The following is an 18588-nucleotide window of genomic DNA, read 5'->3' on the forward strand; positions in this document are numbered from 1 at the left end:
TGCAGGAGGGGCTAAGAGAGCAGAGAGGGGATTATGGGGGGGCCTATAGGGGCAGAGACTATAGGGAGGGCGAAGGGCCCCTTCCTGTATCTATAGGGAACTGGCAGCACAGACTCGCCCCAAGGGCTGCCACCTTCTTTCCCCGCTGCCAACAATCCTCCGTTAACTCTGGAACCTACTGACAGCTGCAGCCCAGGGCTCAGAGCGCAGGGTCAGCAGACAACCAGCCGCCACCCAGGGGTGGCCCCAGGGCCGACCCCCACCCAAGGGGACCTCCGAGGGCCGACCCCCACCCCGGGGTCCCCCCCCCACCCTGAGGGTCGAGCGTCACAGACCACCCCCCGCCGCCGCCATCACTTTTGTCTCCGTTCAGCCTTTATTAAAGCGATCGACAATCCCGCCGCCCCGTGTCACAAAATAAACCCGAAATTAAAAAAAAATAAGGTGCCCCCCCACCCCAATCACCGGTGGGGCACGAGGGCTCGTCACCGTCAGCACCCAAAGGTGTGGGGGGGGGGGGCACGGCCACCACCCAGCCACCGCTTCGGTCCCCTCCGCGCCCCCCCCTCCTCCCCGAAACCGCCTTCCGCGGGGCGATTCCCGGGGCGGGGGGGGGGGAAGCCAACCCCCCCCCCCCAACCTCCGTGGCGAACGCGCCGGCTCGCGGAGCTCGAGGCGGCGGTTGTCACCCCGGGGGTTGTCACCCGGCGCGGCGGCGCGTTGTGCCGCGAGCTCGAGGCCCCGGCCGGCGGCTCCGCTCACGGCTCCTCCGGGCGCGGGACGGCGGCGGTTTGCGGCGCGGCGTACGGCACCGCCGGCTCCTCGTCCCGGCAGACGACGGTCACGGTGTTGCCGGGCTCCGGCTGTAGGCAGGCCTGGAGGACGAGGAAACGGGGAGGAAACGGGGAGCCGCCGCGGGGCGGAAGAACAGATTCGGGGCTGGGGGGGGGGGGGGTGAAAGCGCTGCGACGGCGGCGAGCCGAGACCGCCGGGCCCAGGACGAGGCGTCCCGGGGTGGGGGGGGGGGTTTGGGGGTCCCGCGGGGGTCCCGGGGGGGTCGCGACGCTCCGCGCCGCCGGTACCTGCAGGGCCGCGGCCGCCGGGGCTGGGCTCGGCCACGGCCTACGCGCGGCCCGCCCGGGGGAAGGGCGGCGCTATAGGGGCTGCAGAGGGGCTATAGGGGAGCTATAGGGGCTGCGGGGGCTATAGGTGCTAGAGAAGGGCTATAGGGGCTACAGGGGCTGGACAAAGGCTATAGGGGAGCTATAGGAGCGATAGGGGCTGGAGAAGAGCTAGAAGGGCTAGAGGGGCTGGAGGGGAGCTATAGGGGCTGGAGAGGAGCTATAGGAGCGATAGGGGCTAGAGCAGCTAGGGGTGCCAGAGAGGAGCTATAGGGGCTCCAGTGACCACAGAGCATATAGGGGCCGGAGGGGAGCTATAGGGGCTGGAGAGGAGCTATAGAAGCGATAGGGACTGGAGAGGGCCTAGAGGGGCCACAGAGGAGCTATAGGGGCTCCAGCGACTACAGAGCACGTAGGGGCCGGAGAGGAGCTATAGGGGCTCCAGTGACCACAGAGCACGTAGGGGCCGGAGAGGAGCTATAGGGGCCGGAGAGGAGCTATAGGGGCTCCAGCGACTACAGAACACGTAGGGGCCAGAGAGGAGCTATAGGGGCTCCAGCGACTACAGAACATGTAGGGACCGGAGAGGAGCTATAGGGGCCAGAGAGGAGCTATAGGGGCTCCAGCGACTACAGAACATGTAGGGGCCAGAGAGGAGCTATAGGGGCTCCAGCGACTACAGAGCACGTAGGGGCCAGAGAGGAGCTATAGGGGCTCCAGCGACTACAGAACACGTAGGGGCCAGAGAGGAGCTATAGGGGCTCCAGCGACTACAGAGCACATAGGGGCCGGAGAGGAGCTATAGGGGCCGGAGAGGAGCTATAGGGGCTCCAGCGACTACAGAGCACGTAGGGGCCAGAGAGGAGCTATAGGGGCTCCAGCGACTACAGAGCACGTAGGGGCCGGAGAGGAGGAGGTCCCGAAATTCGCGGCGGCGCCACCCACCAGCGGCAGGAGCCCGAGCCCGCGCCGGGCGGGGAGGCTGTGGGCGCGCAGCCGCTGCACCAGGCTCTCCATGGCCTCCAGGCGGGCGCAGTGGCGCCGGCGCCGCTGCTGCAGCCCCTTCACCTTCCTCTGCAGCAGCAGCACCAGGCCGACGAGCTGCTCGGTGCTCAGCTCGGCCGCGGAGCCCCCGGCGGCGGCGGGAGGAGGAGGAGGAGGGAGCCGGACGCTCCGGGAAGGAGGCGGCGGCGGCGAGTCGCAGGCGGTCACGGCCGAGTTGGGGGGCTCCGGCGGGGGGTCCGGCGGCATCGCCCCCTCCCCGTGGCTCTGCGGCGCGGGGTCAGCGCGAACCGACGTCCCGAATCTGCGCGAGGGGCCGGAGCTGTCGGTGGGGGAGGGGAGGGGGGAGGCCAAGGCCTCCTCCATCCCGGGGTTCCCCTCCCCCCCCCCCCAGCAGCTCCCCCCCACCACCACCCCGGGGTGCTCTTGGCCCCTCCCCCATCCTGGGGTGCTCCCCACCCCACCCTGGGGGTTCCCCTCCCCCCTACCCCGAGGGGCTTCTGGCTCCTCCCCCTCTTGGCCCCTCCCCCACCCTGGGTGCTCCCCGACCCTTCCCCCACCCTGGGAGTTCCCCTCCCCCACTCCAGGGGGCTCCCGCCCCTCCCCCACCCCGGGGCTCCCCTCCCCCCACCCCGAGGGGCTCCTGGCTCCTCCCCCTCTTGGCCCCTCCCCCACCCTGGGGGGTTCCCCTCCCCCACCCTGGGGTGCTCCCGACCCCTCCCCCACCCTGAGGATTCCCCCCCACCCCGAGGGGCTCCCAGCCCCTCCCCCACCCCGGGGGCCCCTCCCCCACCCCGGGGGGCTCCCAGCCCCTCCCGCTCCCCCCTCCCAGCCCCACGCGACCTCTGCCCGGGCCCAGGACACGGCACCACCCCCCCCACCCACCCCCGCCGCGTGACGTCACGGCGCGGCCCGTGACGTGCCCTGACGTCAGCCCCCGGCCGCCAAGACCCGGAAGCGCCTGCCGGGCGGGGCGGCGGTACCGACTCGCGGAGGGGGGGGCGGCGGCGGCGGCAGGAGGCGGCGGCAGGAGGCGCCGGGCCGGGCCGGGGGCGCTGGGGCAGCTCGGGGCCCGGCACCACTCGGCCACCACCACCGCCGCCGCCGCCGCCCACGTGACGCGCCGCCGCGCTGCGTCAGCGCGCACGCACGCACGCCACGCCCCTTCCCCGGTGCGCATGCGCGCTGCCGCAGGCGGGGAGGGGCGGGGCGCCGCCATAGCAACGCGGCCTGCACGCCGGAGCCGAGGCGGGGCGGGGACATAAACACGGCTTCCCCACCCCCTCCTCCGCAGCGGCGCCGCCTATTGGCCGAGCCCCGCGCTGATTGACAAGGGGGCGGAGCGGGCGGCGCCCCGCTCTCCTATTGGTCGAGCCGCTGAGCGGCGTGGGCGGGGGCCAATGGGGTGGGGACGCCGGCTGGCCGCGCGCAGTTCGGAGCTGCGGCGGGCGGCGGCGGCGGCCCGGAGCCATGGCGGGAGCCGGCGGTCCCGGGCCCGGTCCCGGCCCCGTTCCCGGCCGGGCCGGCACCGACTCGCCGCCTCTCTTCACCCTCCGGCGGCGGTCGCGGCACCAGGGTCCGGAAGACGCGGTGAGGCGAAGGGAAGGGAGGGGGCGGCCGTTGGCGGGGGGCGGGGCCTGTGGGGGGCTTGGGGGCGGGGCCTAGGGGTGTTGGGGCGGGGCTTTGGGGGGAGCGGGGACCCCCCATGGGGCGGGGCTTGGGGGGCCCATAGGGATTGGGGTGGTGGGGGTGGGGCTTGAAAGGGGGCGGGGCTTGGAGGTCCCCGTGGGGATTGTGGTGGGGGAGGGGCTTGGGGGCAAGGCTTGGGGTCCCCATGGGGATTGGGGTGATGGAGGCGGGGCTTGTAGAGGGGGCGGGGCTTGGGGTCCCCATGGGGATTGGGGTGATGGAGGCGGGGCTTGTAGAGGGGGCGGGGCTTGGGGTCCCCATGGGGATTGGAGTGATGGAGGTGGGGCTTGTAGAGGGGGCGGGGCTTGGGGTCCCCATGGGGATTGGGGTGATGGAGGTGGGGCTTGTAGAGGGGGCGGGGCTTGGGGTCCCCATGGGGATTGGGGTGATGGAGGTGGGGCTTGTAGAGGGGGCGGGGCTTGGGGTCCCCATGGGGATTGGGGTGATGGAGGTGGGGCTTGTAGAGGGTGCGGGGCTTGGGGTCCCCATGGGGATTGGGGTGGTGGGGTGGGGCTTGTAGAAGGGGTGGGGCTTCGGGGTCTCCATGGGGATTGGGGTGGAGGGGTGGGGCTTGTAGAGGGGGCGGGGCTTCAGGGTCTCCATGGGGATTGGGGTGGAGGGGCGGGGCTTGTAGAGGGTGTCGGGCTTGGGGTCCCCATGGGGATTGGGGTGGAGGGGCGGGGCTTGTAGAAGGGGTGGGGCTTGGGGGTCTCCATGGGGATTGGGGTGGTGGGGGTGGGGCTTGTAGAGGGGGCGGGGCTTGGGGGTCCCCTTAGTGGGGGGACTAAGGAGTCCCCCTGCATCCTCGTGGCTTTCCCTCGACTTCCGATTTGGGGGATTTTGGGGGTTTTTTCTCCCCCCCCCCCCCAGGTTATGCTCGAGCGAGTGCTGGGAATAACCACCCAAAGCAGCAGCGCGCTGGCCTGCGACCCCACCACCGGGCAGATCGCCTATCCGGCGGGGTAAGCGCTTCTCGTCCCCCTTGGTCCCAAATGATCCGGCAGCCCCCGGCAAACAGCGGGGGGGGGGAAAACCCCTTCGGCTCGCTCTCGCCGAAGCCGGCTTGGTCGAACGGCGTTATTTGCCGTTGCCGCCCGGAAACGCCTTAACTGACCTCAAAACCGCATCCCGGTTTGGTGCCAGCACTAAACCTTTGGCTTCTCCGAGTTTAAAACGCGGCAGGTTGCCGTTTCCTGCAAAAACGCTTTTACGGGAAGGCTTTAAAGCTCTCGGCGGTCTCTCTCGTCCTCCCTTAAAACCCCCTTCGTTCCTCCGAAGCCGCGATCGAGGAAAACGGCTACCGGTACGCCCTCGATCTCTCTTTTGCCTTTGTTTTTTCTTTTCCAGATGCGTCGTTGTCATCTTAAATCCCCGAAAGAACAAACAGAGACACATCCTGAACGCTTCCAGGTCTCGGGGCGACTTTATCTACCCTCAGCCTCCCAGCGGGCTCGGAGGGAGGTTTGGAAAGCGGCGACGTTTGCGTTCAGGTCGCGTCGGGGCAAAGCGCGCTCCTCCGGCGCGCGCCGGGCCGTTTTCTACCTGCTCAAACGGGCTTGGGAAGGCGGACCGCGCTGACGGTTGACTTTTGGGAACCGTATCTGGGTAGCTTAAAGCTTTTTTTTTTTTCTTTTTCTGCTTTAACGTCACGTTCGACGCAAGGAAACGTTAGTTTGCCCTCTGGCGTGGCTCTCTGTAGCCCAGTTCTTAAAAACCCTCATCTTTTTGCAGGAAAACCCTGAGTGCTTTGGCCTTTTCCCCCGACGGGAAGCTTATTGTGACCGGAGAGGTGAGTCTGACTCGTTTGTAATCATGCCGTTTGCCCGTTTTTAATTGCCCAGCGCTGGTAAACATCCCTTACGAGCAGCACAGAGTAGCCAAGAATATTCCTCCAGCTTTTTTTTGTGTGTTTTCCGGCCCGTTTCCAGCCTTGGGCACTGGGGATCCCGGTCAGTCGGCATGATAACGCTGCTCATAGCAGTCAGCTGTGAACTACGCGCCTGGCTAGCGCAGCGGATGGGGAGGAGGGGGATCGAAAACGGGCTGGAAAATGTCAGACAGCCCCTTTTTTTTGGAAGGGGGGGCGGGAGCGGCGCTGGCAAAACGCGAAAGCCTGCTGCCGCCCCGGCTCCTCTCGCAGAACGGGCACCGGCCGGCCGTGCGCGTGTGGGACGTCGAGGAGCGGACGCAGCTCTCCGAGCTGCACGGCCACAAGCACGGCGTGGCCTGCGTGGCTTTCTCGCCCAACGCCAAGTACCTGGTGTCGGTGGGCTACCAGCACGACATGATCGTCAACGTGTGGGACTGGAAGGTGAGCGCCGGAAAGCCGGGAACTTGGCCTCGTCGCCTTCGGTTCGGGCTTCCTCCCTGGAGGCGTTTAAGCGCGCGGGTCGACCCCGGCCAAACTCAGCTCGATTGGCAAATCGCCCGTTAAACCGAGCCGGCTCGCTGCGGCTGAACCGCCTCGTGAACTCTCGCCGAAACACCGCTATCACCCCCTCCCCAAATTGGGGCAGAATAGCCCTTTCCGATCTCTTTGCCTCGTGACGTTCCTGGGGGCGGCTAGAGGCAGCGGCTCGGCAGCAAGATCGCAACGTCGGCCGTTATTATCTTGTCTCGTCGACGAGCCGCTGGGGGCTGTTTGCTTCTTTCTGAGCAGAAGGATTCTCTGGTGGCATCCAACAAGGTGTCCTGTAAGGTCATGGCCGTGTCCTTCTCCGAGGACAGCTACTTTGTCACCGTGGGGCACCGCCACGTCAAATTCTGGTTCTTGGACTCCTCGAGAGAACTTAAGGTGAAGTAATGTCCCGTTTGACGCCGTATCCGGGGGGCTGCGGGGGCCTAACACAGCTAAAGGCGCTGAAGATGGAGTAAATATTTGGTTACGACGTGGGAGGAAGCATGTTCAGCACAAGACGTGTTGAGTTCCCCCCCAAAATCATGCTGTTCCCCCCGCCAAATTCATGCTGGGTCGTATCCCGATTTCCTACGCGGCTTCTTTTCGCTGGGGTGGAGCAGGCTGCTGAGGGGGACGTAGCCCTGTGCCGACTTGTGCCGCGTACGTGGCTGTCATCCGGCCGGTCGCTGCCCTTGCGCTGTCACCCTCAGCCTCGCCAACGAGGCGGAGTTGCTCGCTCTGGCTGCCGAAAAACCCGACCTCGAACCCCGCGTCCGCTCCGGCGCGGAGAATACGGAGCAAGAAACGCTTAACGTAGCTCTCGGGGTGGAAATATGTAAGGTTTGCCGGGTTGCATCGGTCGGAGGTCTGCTAGCTCGGCCCGGGGAAGGCGTTTCGGCCTGAAAACGCCGCTTGCCGTACCAAGGAGCTAAGTCACCGTCTTCTAGGAGTCCCCTGAGGCCCGCCGAGCGCTTGGGAAGCGCTCGGGGACGCTCGTTGGGGACCGGGCGGATGCTGTTTATTAGTTAGTTATCGCTTTGGTGGCATCGGAGCCGGGTCGTTATGCCGACTGCAGATCAAAGAGACGGTGCCGCTGGTGGGACGCTCGGGACTCCTGGGAGAGCTGCACGACAACATCTTCTGCGGCGTGGCCTGCGGGCAGGGGAAGATGTTGGGCAACACGTTCTGCGTCTCCTACTCGGGGCTGCTCTGTCAGTTCAACGAGAAGCGCGTGCTGGAGAAGTGGATCGTTCTCAAGGTGACCTTCCCCCCGCCCCAAACTCCCCGCGTCCCCCCGACCCCGGCGGGGAAACTCGGCGGAGGGGTCGAAACCCATCCTGCCCCCGTCCCTGCCTCTCCCATGGGCCGGCGGGTGCTTCTCGCCGCAGGTGTCGCTGGCGAATTGCATCTGCGTCAGCGAGGAGTTTATATTTTGCGGCTGCGCCAACGGCACCGTCAGGATCTTCCTTTCGCACAACATGCATTATCTCGCCGACCTCCCGAAACCTCACCGCCTGGGCGTAGACGTCACCCAAGCGCCCGCCTCGAGGTACGACGCCCGCGCTTGGCAGCGAGCGAAGGCGCTTCCTTCGAAACACTTACTTAGCCGCGGCTTTTCGGAGCCCGAAGCTCTCGTTAGCGGAAGCTGCCGAGCGGATCCGAAAGCCCGTCTCAAGGGTTTTCCCCGCGTTCACAGCGCGGCGCGCTCTGAAATTTGAAATCCGTGCTGGAAAGGTCGAGCGCTGGCGCTAGTAACGCTGGGCGGAAGCGGATGCAAACGGGGCCGCGCCGTCAGACTGGAGCAAAAAGGGGCCTCGACAGCTTTCTTTTCCCCCCAGCGCTGATGCTCAGCTCGCTCGTGGGGGCGCGTCCTCGTACTGACGCGCTGGGATTTAAACGCTGTGGATCCGTCCCCGATGGCGAGCGTCGGAGGGGCTCCGAAACCGCAGCCTGGCCTGCGCCCTCATTATTCCCTTTAACGGCGGGGAAGGCCTCATCCCGCTCCGTCTCCCTGCAGGCGGCCGGATTGGGTCTATCCCGACACTGTCGCTTTGGCCTACGACCCCTGCCGCTGCTGGCTGTCCTGCGTGTACAAGGACCACAGCGTCTACGTCTGGGACGTCCGGGACATAGGCAAAGCGAGGAAAGTGTGGTCCGATCTCTTCCACAGCTCCTTCGTGTGGAGCGTCGAGGTAAGGGGACGCTGCGCCGCCCTCTCCGATCCGGCGCCGAGCGTTTCGCTCTTTGCCCGGCGCCTAGGACCGACCCTCGAAGCTTTAGTTAGAAACAGGAGTCAGCGATCATCTCCCCGTCTCCAAACTGCTGCTCCGCTTGCAGAGCAGGGAGATGCTGCGGGGTGACCTGGAGAGGGGCAATTTCGCACCCTACCGAGAGCCGGAAAATGTTGCCCTCCCCTCTCTGGGTGATGGGAACGCACCAGACTCTTCATTTGAGCTGCTGCGTCGCTCAAGGGTCCGTTTAGGGCGGCGGGTATCCGGCAAGCACCGACGTTCCCAAAATCCTGTTTTACCCTTAACGCCCAACCCCCGTTGCCTTTCTTTCCGTGCTCGCCCCGCGGCGAAACGGGGCAGGTTTACCCCGAGTTCGAGGACCAGAGATCCTGTCTGCCCGCCGGCTCGTTTTTGACCTGCTCGTCGGATAACACCATCCGCGCCTGGAACTTGGAAAGCGACGTCTGCCGGAGCAACAACGCCTACAGCACCGTAAGCGCGGCGGCCGTCTCTCGCGTTGTTTCCTTTCCGACCGCGCGCGCTTGTATAACGAAGGGCCCGGTTGACTCCGGCCAACCCTTGCACCTCAGCTGGGAAGCGGCCGGCCGAGGGAAACCGGTTCTTCCCTTCGTTTTGCCCGTGCTCTCCTCCTGCCGATGGCCTTTACGCAATTAGATCGCTCGAGCGCCGGGAGGTTTTGGGGAGGATACCCTTCAGCTTCTCCGCGCTCTAGGCGTGCGGCAGCCGGACAGACCGCGGGCGGCAGGTCTGTACGCGGAGAGGAGCGGTGATTTCGAGCCGTTAGGCGGCAAGCGTTGAAAGCGCTTGCCGTTCTCTTGCGTTTGGCGTTTCTGTTTGAACGGCGTTAGAGGATACGCTCGTTATTTGGCGCTTCCTGAGCGGGAAGCGCGGAAAAATAGTCATAGGGACTTGGAAAACAGATATAAACGCGGCGCACCGGGCTCCTTCCTTCACCAAAACCTCGCCGGAAAGGCGATCGCAAACACCCTCCCAGCGCCCACGCCCTCTCACTGTCCCGGGAGGGCGCTCGCCTTACCGTCCCCTCTTCTTCCACCCCGAGACCTTGCTGAACGTCGTGTACGTGGACAATAACACTCAACACTTACAAGACTCGGCCAGCGCGCCCGACCGGGGCGAGAACGCCGGCTACCTCGATGCGAAGTCGGGCGTGCGCGTCATGCAGGTCAGCCCGGACGGACAGCATTTGGCCTCGGGCGACAGAGGAGGCAACCTCAGGCAAGTGTCGGGGAAGGAAGACGGCGGTAGCGAAACAATCGCAGCTCGGTATATTTGCGGAAACTCCCCAGTCGTTTACCGACAGGGAGTAGGATTAATTTTCGGTGTTGCCCTCTTTTTTTTTTTTTTCCCCCTTGGGCGTCTCCGAATTTCCTCAGCACGCACTCAAAACTAAGCGGGTATTTGTACGCTTGGCCCGACTGGCTCTGAGCGAGCCCATTGGCCGCCCTATTTCCCCGATTTTTAAGGCCGAGCTGACAGCACGTTTCCCCGGCAGGATCCACGAGTTGCAGTTCATGCAGGAGGTGGCGAAGGTGGAAGCTCACGATTCGGAAGTTCTCTGCTTGGAGTATTCGAAGCCGGAAACCGGTACGCTATTTTGCGCGAAGCGATAACTCTCAGCGCCGCTGCTAAAAGACGAGTGGAAAATCTTTAGTTGCTGCCCCAGTTTCAGGCCATCTCGGACATTTTTAGTCCGATGATCCTTTGAGCTCTGCTTTCTAACGATGAGCTTTGCCGTTTTGCCGAAAGAGAGACCTCGAGTCTCTTATTAATAAAATGAGTTCAGGCGTCTGGAAAGACGAGCTCTGCAGGGAAAAGCTTCTCTTCTCTTAGATCAGTGAAACCGCCGGGAGCCGGAGACGAGCCCTGGGGCCTCAGGGTTTGTAGCAGAGGTGCGGATTGCAAACCTGGCTTCACCCGTACTTCGGGGGAAGCTTTGCTGCTCCTTCAGAGCAGGGTGCACGTAGCCAGCTTGATTAAATCCCCTTTGAAGACTTTGCTTCAGGCCTATAACCACCCCGCCTAGGACTTAATTGCTGTTACCCGGCGACGTTAAGTCCTGACAAGGATTTCTCCACCTGATGACAGCAAATATAACTTTTTTTTTAAACTTAACGGCAGCAGTATTTTCACACCCGTTCTTCTTAACGCCTCCAGGAGTAGCGCTGTTGGCTTCAGCGAGCAGAGACAGGCTGATCCACATCTTAAACGTGGACAAAAATTACAGGCTGGAGCAAACCCTGGATGACCATTCGTCTGCTATAACGTCGGTAAAATTCGCTGGTAGGTAGCTCGGTTTCGTCTCGGGGCCCAGCGCTTGGCTTCTGTGTACCTTGTTGGCCTCAGCCTTTGAAGACGGGGTTTCTCGCTCTGGATTTATGGCTCTAAACTATTCCATTAGACGTGGAATAAATGGGCAGAGCCGCACTGATTCCGGCGGAAGCCTGCCTTCGCTGAGAACGTGCTCCCTAAGTTGTGAGCGTGTAGGCCTTCAAACAACCGTCAACGTGGTTTTAACGTTCTTCCCCTCGAGTGGAAACCGCGGCAGCGAACGTCTAAACGAACCTAATCTCTGATTGACTTTCCCCGTTTTGTTTTGTTTTGTTTTTTTTCCACGTAGGTAACGGAGAAGTTCAGCTAATAAGCTGCGGAGCCGATAAAAGTATTTATTTTCGCCATGCTCAAAAGGTAGGTTACGTGGTGCTGCAGCCCGCCAAGATATCACAGCAAAACAGCCCCTCGAGTCCTTTCAGCTCGCCAAGAACGGCGTGTCAAAACCGAAGCTACAGCCTGCCCCAAATCGGCCTCCTGCGCGCTAAAGAGACGGGCGAGAAGCTGGGAGATTTCGGTGCAGCGGGACCATCCTCTTTTGCCTTCGTGTCTCCGCGCAGCTCGTGGACGGCGTTAATTTTGTCAGGACGCACCACGTGGCCGAGAAAACCACCTTGTACGACATGGACATCGACATCACGCAGAAATACGTCGCCGTGGCCTGCCAAGACAGAAACGTCAGGTGACCACGCTCCTCTTTTTCTTTTTTTTCTTTTCTGTCGGGGTCTCCCTTTTCCCCCGGTCTAGCGAAGGCCAATCTGCGTCGCTTGGCGTCTGCCTGCGCTTAAATCGCGTGCTGCTCTTCCCGCAGGGTGTACAACACCGCCAGCGGCAAGCAGAAGTGCTGCTACAAAGGTTCGCAAGGCGACGACGGATCGCTGTTGAAAGTAAGGCATCAATCCCAGCGGCCCTCCCAAGGCGCCTTTGCCCTCGCTCTCTGCAGAGCTGGTTATTTTTAAGGCCCAGTAGCTTGGAAAAAAGGGGTCTCTGTCTACCATTTCTGTGAAAATTGAGTCAGCTGGCCTTAAAACACACAGCTCTCTGAATACGCAGCTCTGCGCGGCTGCGGTTTGGTAGGTTTCCTTTTCCTTCCTCCTCTAACTCCCCCGACAGGGCCAAAGAAAGCCCCCTAGATGCTGCAGATTCGGACCAGGCTCCTCTGCGGGTAGAGCTGCAAACAATATTTTAAAAGGACAGGATGTTTTCTAGTCTGGCTTAAAAACTCGCTCGCCTTTAAACCCTCCTTGGCTTTAAAAACTCTCCAATTTGAAAGCTTAGAGGACAAATCCACGTAGGTAAAACCCCGGCTCCGTAGCTGTGCGGCGAAGCAACCCGAAGCTGGGTGCTCTTCGGGTTTCGGAAGGAGGACGCGCATGAGAACTGCAGCACTTGGGGAAAGCAGCGGATAAGTCTGATTTATCCTTTTTTTTTATTCCCCCTAGGTGCAACTGGATCCCTCGGGCACTTTCCTAGCGACGAGCTGCTCCGATAAGAGCATCTCTGTGATCGACTTCCATTCGGGGGAGTGCGTTGCGAAAATGTTTGGACATTCAGGTTGGCTTTCTGTCGTTAGCCTGTCTTCCAGCTCGGGAATTTGCCCTTTCCGCCTTGCTTGGCTTTCGCCGCTCGTCACTTCAGTCGCGCATCTATAGCGTGAAACGTGTATTCGAGTTGATACGAATCCCTTAAAGCCAGTAAATTGCAGAGGGAAACTTAGAGGAGCAACTGCCTGTACCAGAGCGGTGGTAAAACACGAAGCGTAGTTGCAGGCGCGGCGAAAAGGAGCGTTACGAAATCCGAGTCATTAAAAAATGTAATTAAGGAGGCTTAATCGCACACGCGGAGTTAGTTTAGTCTAGCAGGGTGTTTTACAAGGGGCTAGACTCCAGGCGATGCAAGAGTAGCGGCGCGTGATTTCGTTTTGGCGCTTAAATCTTCCGAAAAGAAGCGTCTCGGTCGAGAGACCTCCAGCGTTTAATTCTGTACGTTGCAGAAATAGTCACGGGCATGAGATTCACCTATGACTGCCAGCATCTCATCACAGTCTCGGGAGACAGGTAGGTGCCAGCCTCGCTTCAGAGCGCCTAAAAGCTGTTTTCCTTTCACGTCTTGAGCCCCAAAGGGAATTTATTCCAGCAGGGTATTTGATAAAGTCTCCCATCTGCACGCCGGCAAGATGCTGGGAGGGAATTTCCCTGGCCGCGCTTGCCCTGATGTTAAGGGGACCTCGGGAATCGCGTGTTTAATTTGCGTCTTGTAACATGGGTGTTGCAGGACGTATATATCAGAGAAGCCTTTGGAGAGCTGTGGGTGACGCTAGATGGATCGAGCCAAATTCGCTTAATTACGCGCCCGAAATCTCGGGGCAACCAGGAATCTGTCACCCAGCGAGGGTGGTGGTGAGGGGGAACCGCAACCCCCTGAGCTTGTTTTTGTGCCGCCAGCTGTGTGTTCGTCTGGCACCTGGGCCCCGAAATCACCACCAGCATGAAGCAGCATCTGCTGGAACTCGACCAGTTTCCGCCGAAGAGGACGAAGGAAGCGAGTCGGCCGAGTCAGCTCAGGTAGAGGAAGGGGAAAGGCGCCTCGACCTTGCAGAAAACGCCTCGTATCGGGGCCGCAGGCGCCGTACCGCTCGGCTCCGCGCTCCGCTCCGTGATTCGGGAAGCGGTGGAGGGACTGGGCCGAGGGAACGTGGAGCGCGCGGGCGCTTGGGCGGTCCTTGAACCTCGAGCCCTGCTTTCCCACCTTTTTTTAAACGGGGAACTAACAAGGAAGCTGGACGGCCGGGGAGGAAGGAAGCGGTGGGTGACCGTTACCCGCTTACGCCCTTCTCCAGGCGGGAGACGTACGTGGCGGTTCCTGGCGGGAAGGTGGCTCGCGTCGCCGAAGAGCTGTCGGGAGAGGAGTCCGACGAGGAGCGAGACGAGGCCTCGTCTCTGCGGACGCCTTCCAAAGAGGACGTCGAGCCGGGTGGGCCGCGCCTCTCCCGCTCTCCCCTCCGGGGCCTGCTCCCCTCGGCAAACACAACCGTTGCTCTTGACTCCGTTCTCCGTCTCCTTTTTCCAGCTCCAGCGTGCGTCCTGACCAACGGCAAGCTGCCCATGTGGGCGAAGAGGCTGGTAAGTGGCACCGCGACGCTGCGTCCGCAGGTTTGAGTTCCCTTTTTAACGGCGCCGGGGGAAGATGCCTTTGCCCCCCGCCAAGTTGAACGTTGCCGCCTCTGCGGCTTTGGCCGTGAGCGGGGAGAGATCCTGTCTCCCGACGGAGCTGGAGACTTGCTCGAATGCTTTTCTCAATGCCCCCGGGGGTGACTTTTCCGGCCAGTGCTGCGACAGCCGCTTTTTTCCTTTCCTTGCAGCTGGGAGAGGTGGATAACTCCGACAACGCCGGCTTCAACCCTCGAGTGAACTACCAGCCGCAGGGCAGGTGGGCAGAACGGGCTGAGAAAGACCCGATTAAGACCCTGCTGGAAGCAGATCTGACCTACTTCACCCCCATCAAAAGCGACTTCGAGGGCGAGGCTGAACTCGAGCCCAGGAATTTAGACCATCTGCTCTTAGAGGTTAGCGAGCCCTCGTCGTTTGCCCCGCGCCCCTAAAACCAAGGTGAATCTGTTCCCTTTCGGTGGCTCTTGTTATCTCTGCGCCTCTGATTTTCGCCTCCTGCGAGGACTCGCGTCGGCCGTCTTTAACGCCCGCAAGCCGCGGGGCGGCGCGCGAAGCCCTCTGTGCCGGAAGAAATGAGGTTTTGCCCTTTATTTTTCCGCTCTCTGGCAGATGGAGAGCTCTCCTAGCAGCGTGATCGAGGACTTCAAACGCTCAGAGCTTTTCTCCGAAGACGACGCGAACCAGGAGCTGGAATCGCTCGACGCCACTGGCAACAGCCTGGACGAGGCGGGCCCCGGGGACAGCTCTTTGGAGACCAACAGGTTGGTTCTGCTTCGCAAGAAGCGGGGGGGGAAAAAAAGTCTCGTTTTTTGGCCGTCTAGAGGACTTTGTTTTCTTTCTGCAGCAATTAAAATCGCGTTGGTTGGGTTGTAACAGGTAGGACCGATCTCTTAGGGCATCTCGGTGAGCTGGGGAATTACTGCCCAAATCACTTGCTTGGTCTGAACTGACCCTCAGGTCTCTGCGTGTAATCCCGGCCTGACGGTCACGCCGAGATCATCTTGGCCCCGAAAGAGCCGTTGTGAAACCTTTCGCTTCGGGGCTCTGTAAGAAATCGCTGCTAGCTAAAACCGACAGCTGGCTGGGGAAGGAAATCTGTGTTTGAATACAGATTTTTCCAGGGAAATCCCTGGAAAGCTGCTAGCCCAGAGCTGAGGAACAGGCGGGATGGAGTTCCCTCGCTCAGATATTTTTAGGGAAACATCCAGATCCAATCTAGCCCCAAACTCCCTTGGCGATCAGAGGAGAGAAACTTCTAGAGAGCGACTTAACCTCATCCTAGGTAAAACGTTGGGCCCTTTCCCCTCTTTGAGCAACCAACCCGCTTGTCTTCCCCCAAGGAAACGCGTGAAGGAGCTGCCGCTGCAACCTGTTTATCGGAGGGAAGTCGGCGACGTCGCTGAGAAAAGCTCGTCCGTCGTGTCGCTGGAGCCGGAGACATCCGCGATTCAAGACCGACCGGAAGGTAACGCCGGGAACGCGGCCTTCGTCCTGCTTAAAAGAGGGGGCGCGGGAGGCCTGGAGGGGAAGAGCGAGGCTGCGAAATCTCTCCCATCGGGCTCGCGCGGGGGCTAGGAGAGGCCGCCATCCAGCGAAACGCTCGTTTGAAGACTAAACGCTCGGGGATTTTATCCTGCTGAGGGTGTCAAAGTCTAGCCGAGCGCCGCCGCTTTTCGCCTCGAAAACGACACGAGCCCACCTCCTCCGCTTTCCCCCTTCCCGCGATGCTTTGCTTTCCTTACGCGCATCCCGCTCTGGCAGAAGACGATTCCGACGGAGACGCCGAGGCGGAAAAGACGGACGAGAACCTGCAGCGCGCCGGTTCTCTGCCTCAAACTCCCGAGCAAGAGAAATACCTCAAGCATCACTTCGAGACGCTGGCGGACACCCACGCCGAAGGTAACGACGAGGCGGGCGGGAAGCGGTTTGCTGCTCCCCCCCGTTCTCCTTAAGGCCCCTCTCGGGCGCACGTGGGTCAGGGGCGCGCGGGCGATGCCCTGCCTGGGTTTTCCTCCCCCTTTTTTGGAGCAATTGGGGTTATTAACGTTCTTCCGTTCCTTTTATTCCCCCCCCATCAATCGAAACGATAAGCGGGGAGGGATTAGGGCACAGCCCGGCTAACGCTTCTCTCCCCTTAACTCCAGAGAAGTTCGACGGCTCCTTAAAGGATTTGAAACCGCCCGAAGCTGGAGAGGAGGAAAAAACCTTGTTCTTGAACCCGCGCTTGAGTATTTCGGCCAGATTCCTCTCGCGCTGTCAGAAAAACAGCAGGTGGGTACTTAACGCCGCTTATCCGTCAGTCCGGCCGGAAAAGGGTTTACCGGGAGCCTGCTGGGCTCGGAAACCACCCGCTGGCCCAAGGAATCTTAAAAAAGACTCCGGGGAACGTCGACGCCGAACGTTAAGACGCCTTTTCTCCTCCGCGAGCCGCTTGGGGGACCGGCGGCGGGCGGCTGATTCGCGATCCTCTGTCGACCCGCAGGCTGGCGGCCGCCTTCCTGCCGCGGGCACGGCCTCCGCTGCAGGTTCCCGCCGATGCCCGGGAGCGCGTTACGGAGGAGACCGAAGCAGCCCACGAACCCGAAAAACCGGAGGCAAGTCGGTAGTCTCCGCTTGCGGGCAGGTTTAAGAACCCCCGGATTCTTAAACCGGCGGAAGGAACGGCCCCAAAAACCGGTGTTTTAGGTACCTGTTTCACCCGGCAGCGATGGGGTTTATTGGTGGGATTTTCCCCGCTGTGCGAGGTGACGTTAAACACACTAGAAAAGGCCCGTTCCGGCCCCAAAATTAGGTTTCAGCCCAGGTTTAGCCCGCCGCGTCTCGTCGGGCGAGACGGAGCTTTTTTCCCTGTCCTCTGGCGCAGCTCAGCGCAGCCGAACCAGCCTCTGTTACGCAACAGTTTTGCCAACTTGCGTTTTTAGAAGCCGCCGGAGGAGAAACCGCTGGAAACGGTAGAAAAAACGGACTCCGCCGCTTGCGAATCTTCAGGTGAGATCCTCGAACGAGCCCGAGCTTCGTTTGCTCAAAAAGCCTAGAAACGCCGTCAAAAACGCTCCCGAAACACGTCCGCTCGGCCTCAACCCGAGCGACGTCGTCCCGCCATCGCTTCCCCGGGCCCGTTTCGCCCGCCGTGAATTAACCCAGCTCCGAATTTGACCCGCGGGAGGGGGGGGCCTTTTCTCTCCGATCGGCGGAGCCGCGAGCCACCGTTTTCTTCCGCCTTTTCCGGCCCGTTTAGGCTGGGAACTAACGAGCGCGTCGCCCTGTTCTTCCGCAGGCGCCCTCATCCGGAGCTTCGAGACGAACCTGCAGCCGCTGCGGGCGAAATTCCAGGAGCTGCTGCAGCTCTACGACGAGGTCAGCGACGACTTAGCGCTCCGGAGCGTTTTTCCCCGACCCTAAACCGGTTCATTCCCCTTTCCGAAACCGCTTCCGGCTCGGAACGAAACCGCCTCGCGCTAACACTCGAGCTCCCGACGCGGGTTTTTTTTTTTTTTTGGGGGGGGGGCTGGACGGGTGTTTTTCGAGCGGTATCGCGCTGATTTCCCCCCCCCCCCGACCCTTCTCCCAGGTGTCTCTCCGCCGGGAAACGCCGGAAGAGGAGCTGCTCCGGCTGCGGACCGCCTTCGCCGGGGTTTTGGGCTGGATGCAGGCGGAGCTGCGGGCCCGCGCCGTCACCCGCCGCGCCGACGCCGCCACCGCCACCGAGGGCGGCCCGCCGGACGCCGCCACCCTCGCCCTGCTCCGCTCCTACTCCGAGTCGCTGCTGCAAATGGTCCGGCGGCGCCTCGACGGCGGCAGCCCCGAAACGGTTTGAAGCCGGATTCCCCTCCCTCTTTCCCCCCCCCCCCAAACTTTTAACTCTTTTTTTATTTTTCCGGTGGCTTCTCTGTGTTTTAAAGGGTCCTATAATAAACGTTTTGCCCCAAAGCGAGCAGAAATCGCCCCCCCTGCCCCCGGCCGTGGTGGTTCAGGGCACCAAATTGGGGCCCCGTGGAGGCGATTCGGAGCTCGGGGGGGGGGACGCAGGGTACCAGGAGGCAATTCAGGGCTTGATAAGGTGATGTGGGCACCTCGGGGTGGGATGGGGGGGCGATTTGGGGGCAATTAGGGGCACTCAGGAGCCATTTGGGGCACCTAGGGAGTGATTGAGGGCATGTTGGGGGGGGGGTTGGGGGCACCTGGGGGCAACTGGGAGGGTATGTGAGTGATTTGGGGCACCCAGGGGGGCAATCAGGGGTATGTGGGGGGGATTGGGGGCAGCTGGGGGGGGGCAAGCAGGGGTATATGAGTGATTTGGGATGCCCGGGGGCAATTGGGGGCACCCGGGGGGGGGATCGGGGCCCGGCGCAGCAAGGACACGGCTGAGGCGGCCTCATCCCCAAAAAAATCATCCTGTTGGCTACGCGAACGGGCAGGATGCGGCCAGGGCTCCGGAGCGCGATCCGGATCCAGATCCGGGGTCGGACCAAAGTCGCGGCTCAGGACCGAGATCCGGGATCGGGACCAGGATCCAGACTGGGGACCGAGATCTGGGATCAGGGCTGAGATCCGGGGTCGGGACCCCTGTCTGGGCTCGGGACCGAGATCCGGGATCGGGACCAGTA

At 62.0% G+C, this 18588-nt stretch overlaps 2 protein-coding genes across 9 annotated transcripts; one reads left to right on the forward strand and one right to left on the reverse strand.

Annotated features, from left to right (window-relative positions):
• Nucleotides 1-353: 353 nt before the first annotated feature.
• On the reverse strand, nucleotides 354-3318 carry THAP8 (THAP domain containing 8). Of its 5 annotated transcripts, none has more exons than XM_068909454.1 (3): nucleotides 3107-3318; nucleotides 2067-2427; nucleotides 354-875 (listed from the first exon to the last, which is right to left on the reverse strand). In XM_068909454.1, the coding sequence occupies exons 1-3, from the start codon at nucleotides 3301-3303 to the stop codon at nucleotides 759-761; spliced, it is 675 nt and encodes a 224-aa protein (XP_068765555.1). In that variant the 5' UTR covers nucleotides 3304-3318; the 3' UTR covers nucleotides 354-758. The 5 variants fall into 5 exon arrangements, with proteins under 5 accessions (XP_068765555.1, XP_068765554.1, XP_068765556.1 ...); XM_068909453.1 differs by having other exon boundaries at nucleotides 3047-3246; XM_068909455.1 differs by having other exon boundaries at nucleotides 3009-3245.
• Nucleotides 3319-3508: 190 nt separating this feature from the next.
• Nucleotides 3509-17927, forward strand: WDR62 (WD repeat domain 62). 4 transcript variants are annotated; one of them, XM_068909449.1, is made up of 30 exons: nucleotides 3509-3713; nucleotides 4683-4774; nucleotides 5160-5222; nucleotides 5544-5601; nucleotides 5891-6123; nucleotides 6472-6606; nucleotides 7286-7468; nucleotides 7599-7759; nucleotides 8228-8402; nucleotides 8802-8933; nucleotides 9523-9698; nucleotides 9976-10067; nucleotides 10638-10763; nucleotides 11101-11168; nucleotides 11372-11493; nucleotides 11623-11698; nucleotides 12254-12365; nucleotides 12805-12868; nucleotides 13256-13375; nucleotides 13651-13784; nucleotides 13881-13933; nucleotides 14173-14376; nucleotides 14591-14742; nucleotides 15322-15446; nucleotides 15743-15880; nucleotides 16126-16252; nucleotides 16464-16575; nucleotides 16903-16969; nucleotides 17259-17338; nucleotides 17553-17927. In XM_068909449.1, exons 1-30 carry the CDS (start codon nucleotides 3524-3526, stop codon nucleotides 17796-17798), a joined length of 3816 nt encoding a protein of 1271 aa, XP_068765550.1. In that variant the 5' UTR covers nucleotides 3509-3523; the 3' UTR covers nucleotides 17799-17927. The 4 variants fall into 4 exon arrangements, with proteins under 4 accessions (XP_068765550.1, XP_068765551.1, XP_068765552.1 ...); XM_068909450.1 differs by having other exon boundaries at nucleotides 3548-3713; nucleotides 5953-6123; XM_068909451.1 differs by lacking the exons at nucleotides 3509-3713; nucleotides 4683-4774; nucleotides 5160-5222 and adding an exon at nucleotides 4979-5115 and having other exon boundaries at nucleotides 5953-6123.
• Nucleotides 17928-18588: the final 661 nt, after the last annotated feature.

Source organism: Struthio camelus, chromosome 16, assembly GCF_040807025.1.
Source record: "Struthio camelus isolate bStrCam1 chromosome 16, bStrCam1.hap1, whole genome shotgun sequence".
NCBI classification, from domain to species: domain Eukaryota; kingdom Metazoa; phylum Chordata; class Aves; order Struthioniformes; family Struthionidae; genus Struthio; species Struthio camelus.

Coding starts and splice junctions, on each gene's coding strand:
- THAP8 (XM_068909454.1), bottom strand. CDS start 3,303: ATGCGCACCGGGGAAGGGGCGTGGCGTGCGTGCGTGCGCGCTGACGCA. Junction 2,428..3,106: donor GCCCCCCCCTCCGCGAGTCG/GTACCGCCGCCC, acceptor CCCCTCGCGCAG/ATTCGGGACGTCGGTTCGCG. Junction 876..2,066: donor GGCTCGGGCTCCTGCCGCTG/GTGGGTGGCGCC, acceptor CTCGTCCTCCAG/GCCTGCCTACAGCCGGAGCC.
- WDR62 (XM_068909449.1), top strand. CDS start 3,524: ATGGGGTGGGGACGCCGGCTGGCCGCGCGCAGTTCGGAGCTGCGGCGG. Junction 11,169..11,371: donor ATTTTCGCCATGCTCAAAAG/GTAGGTTACGTG, acceptor GTCTCCGCGCAG/CTCGTGGACGGCGTTAATTT. Junction 15,447..15,742: donor GATTCAAGACCGACCGGAAG/GTAACGCCGGGA, acceptor CCGCTCTGGCAG/AAGACGATTCCGACGGAGAC.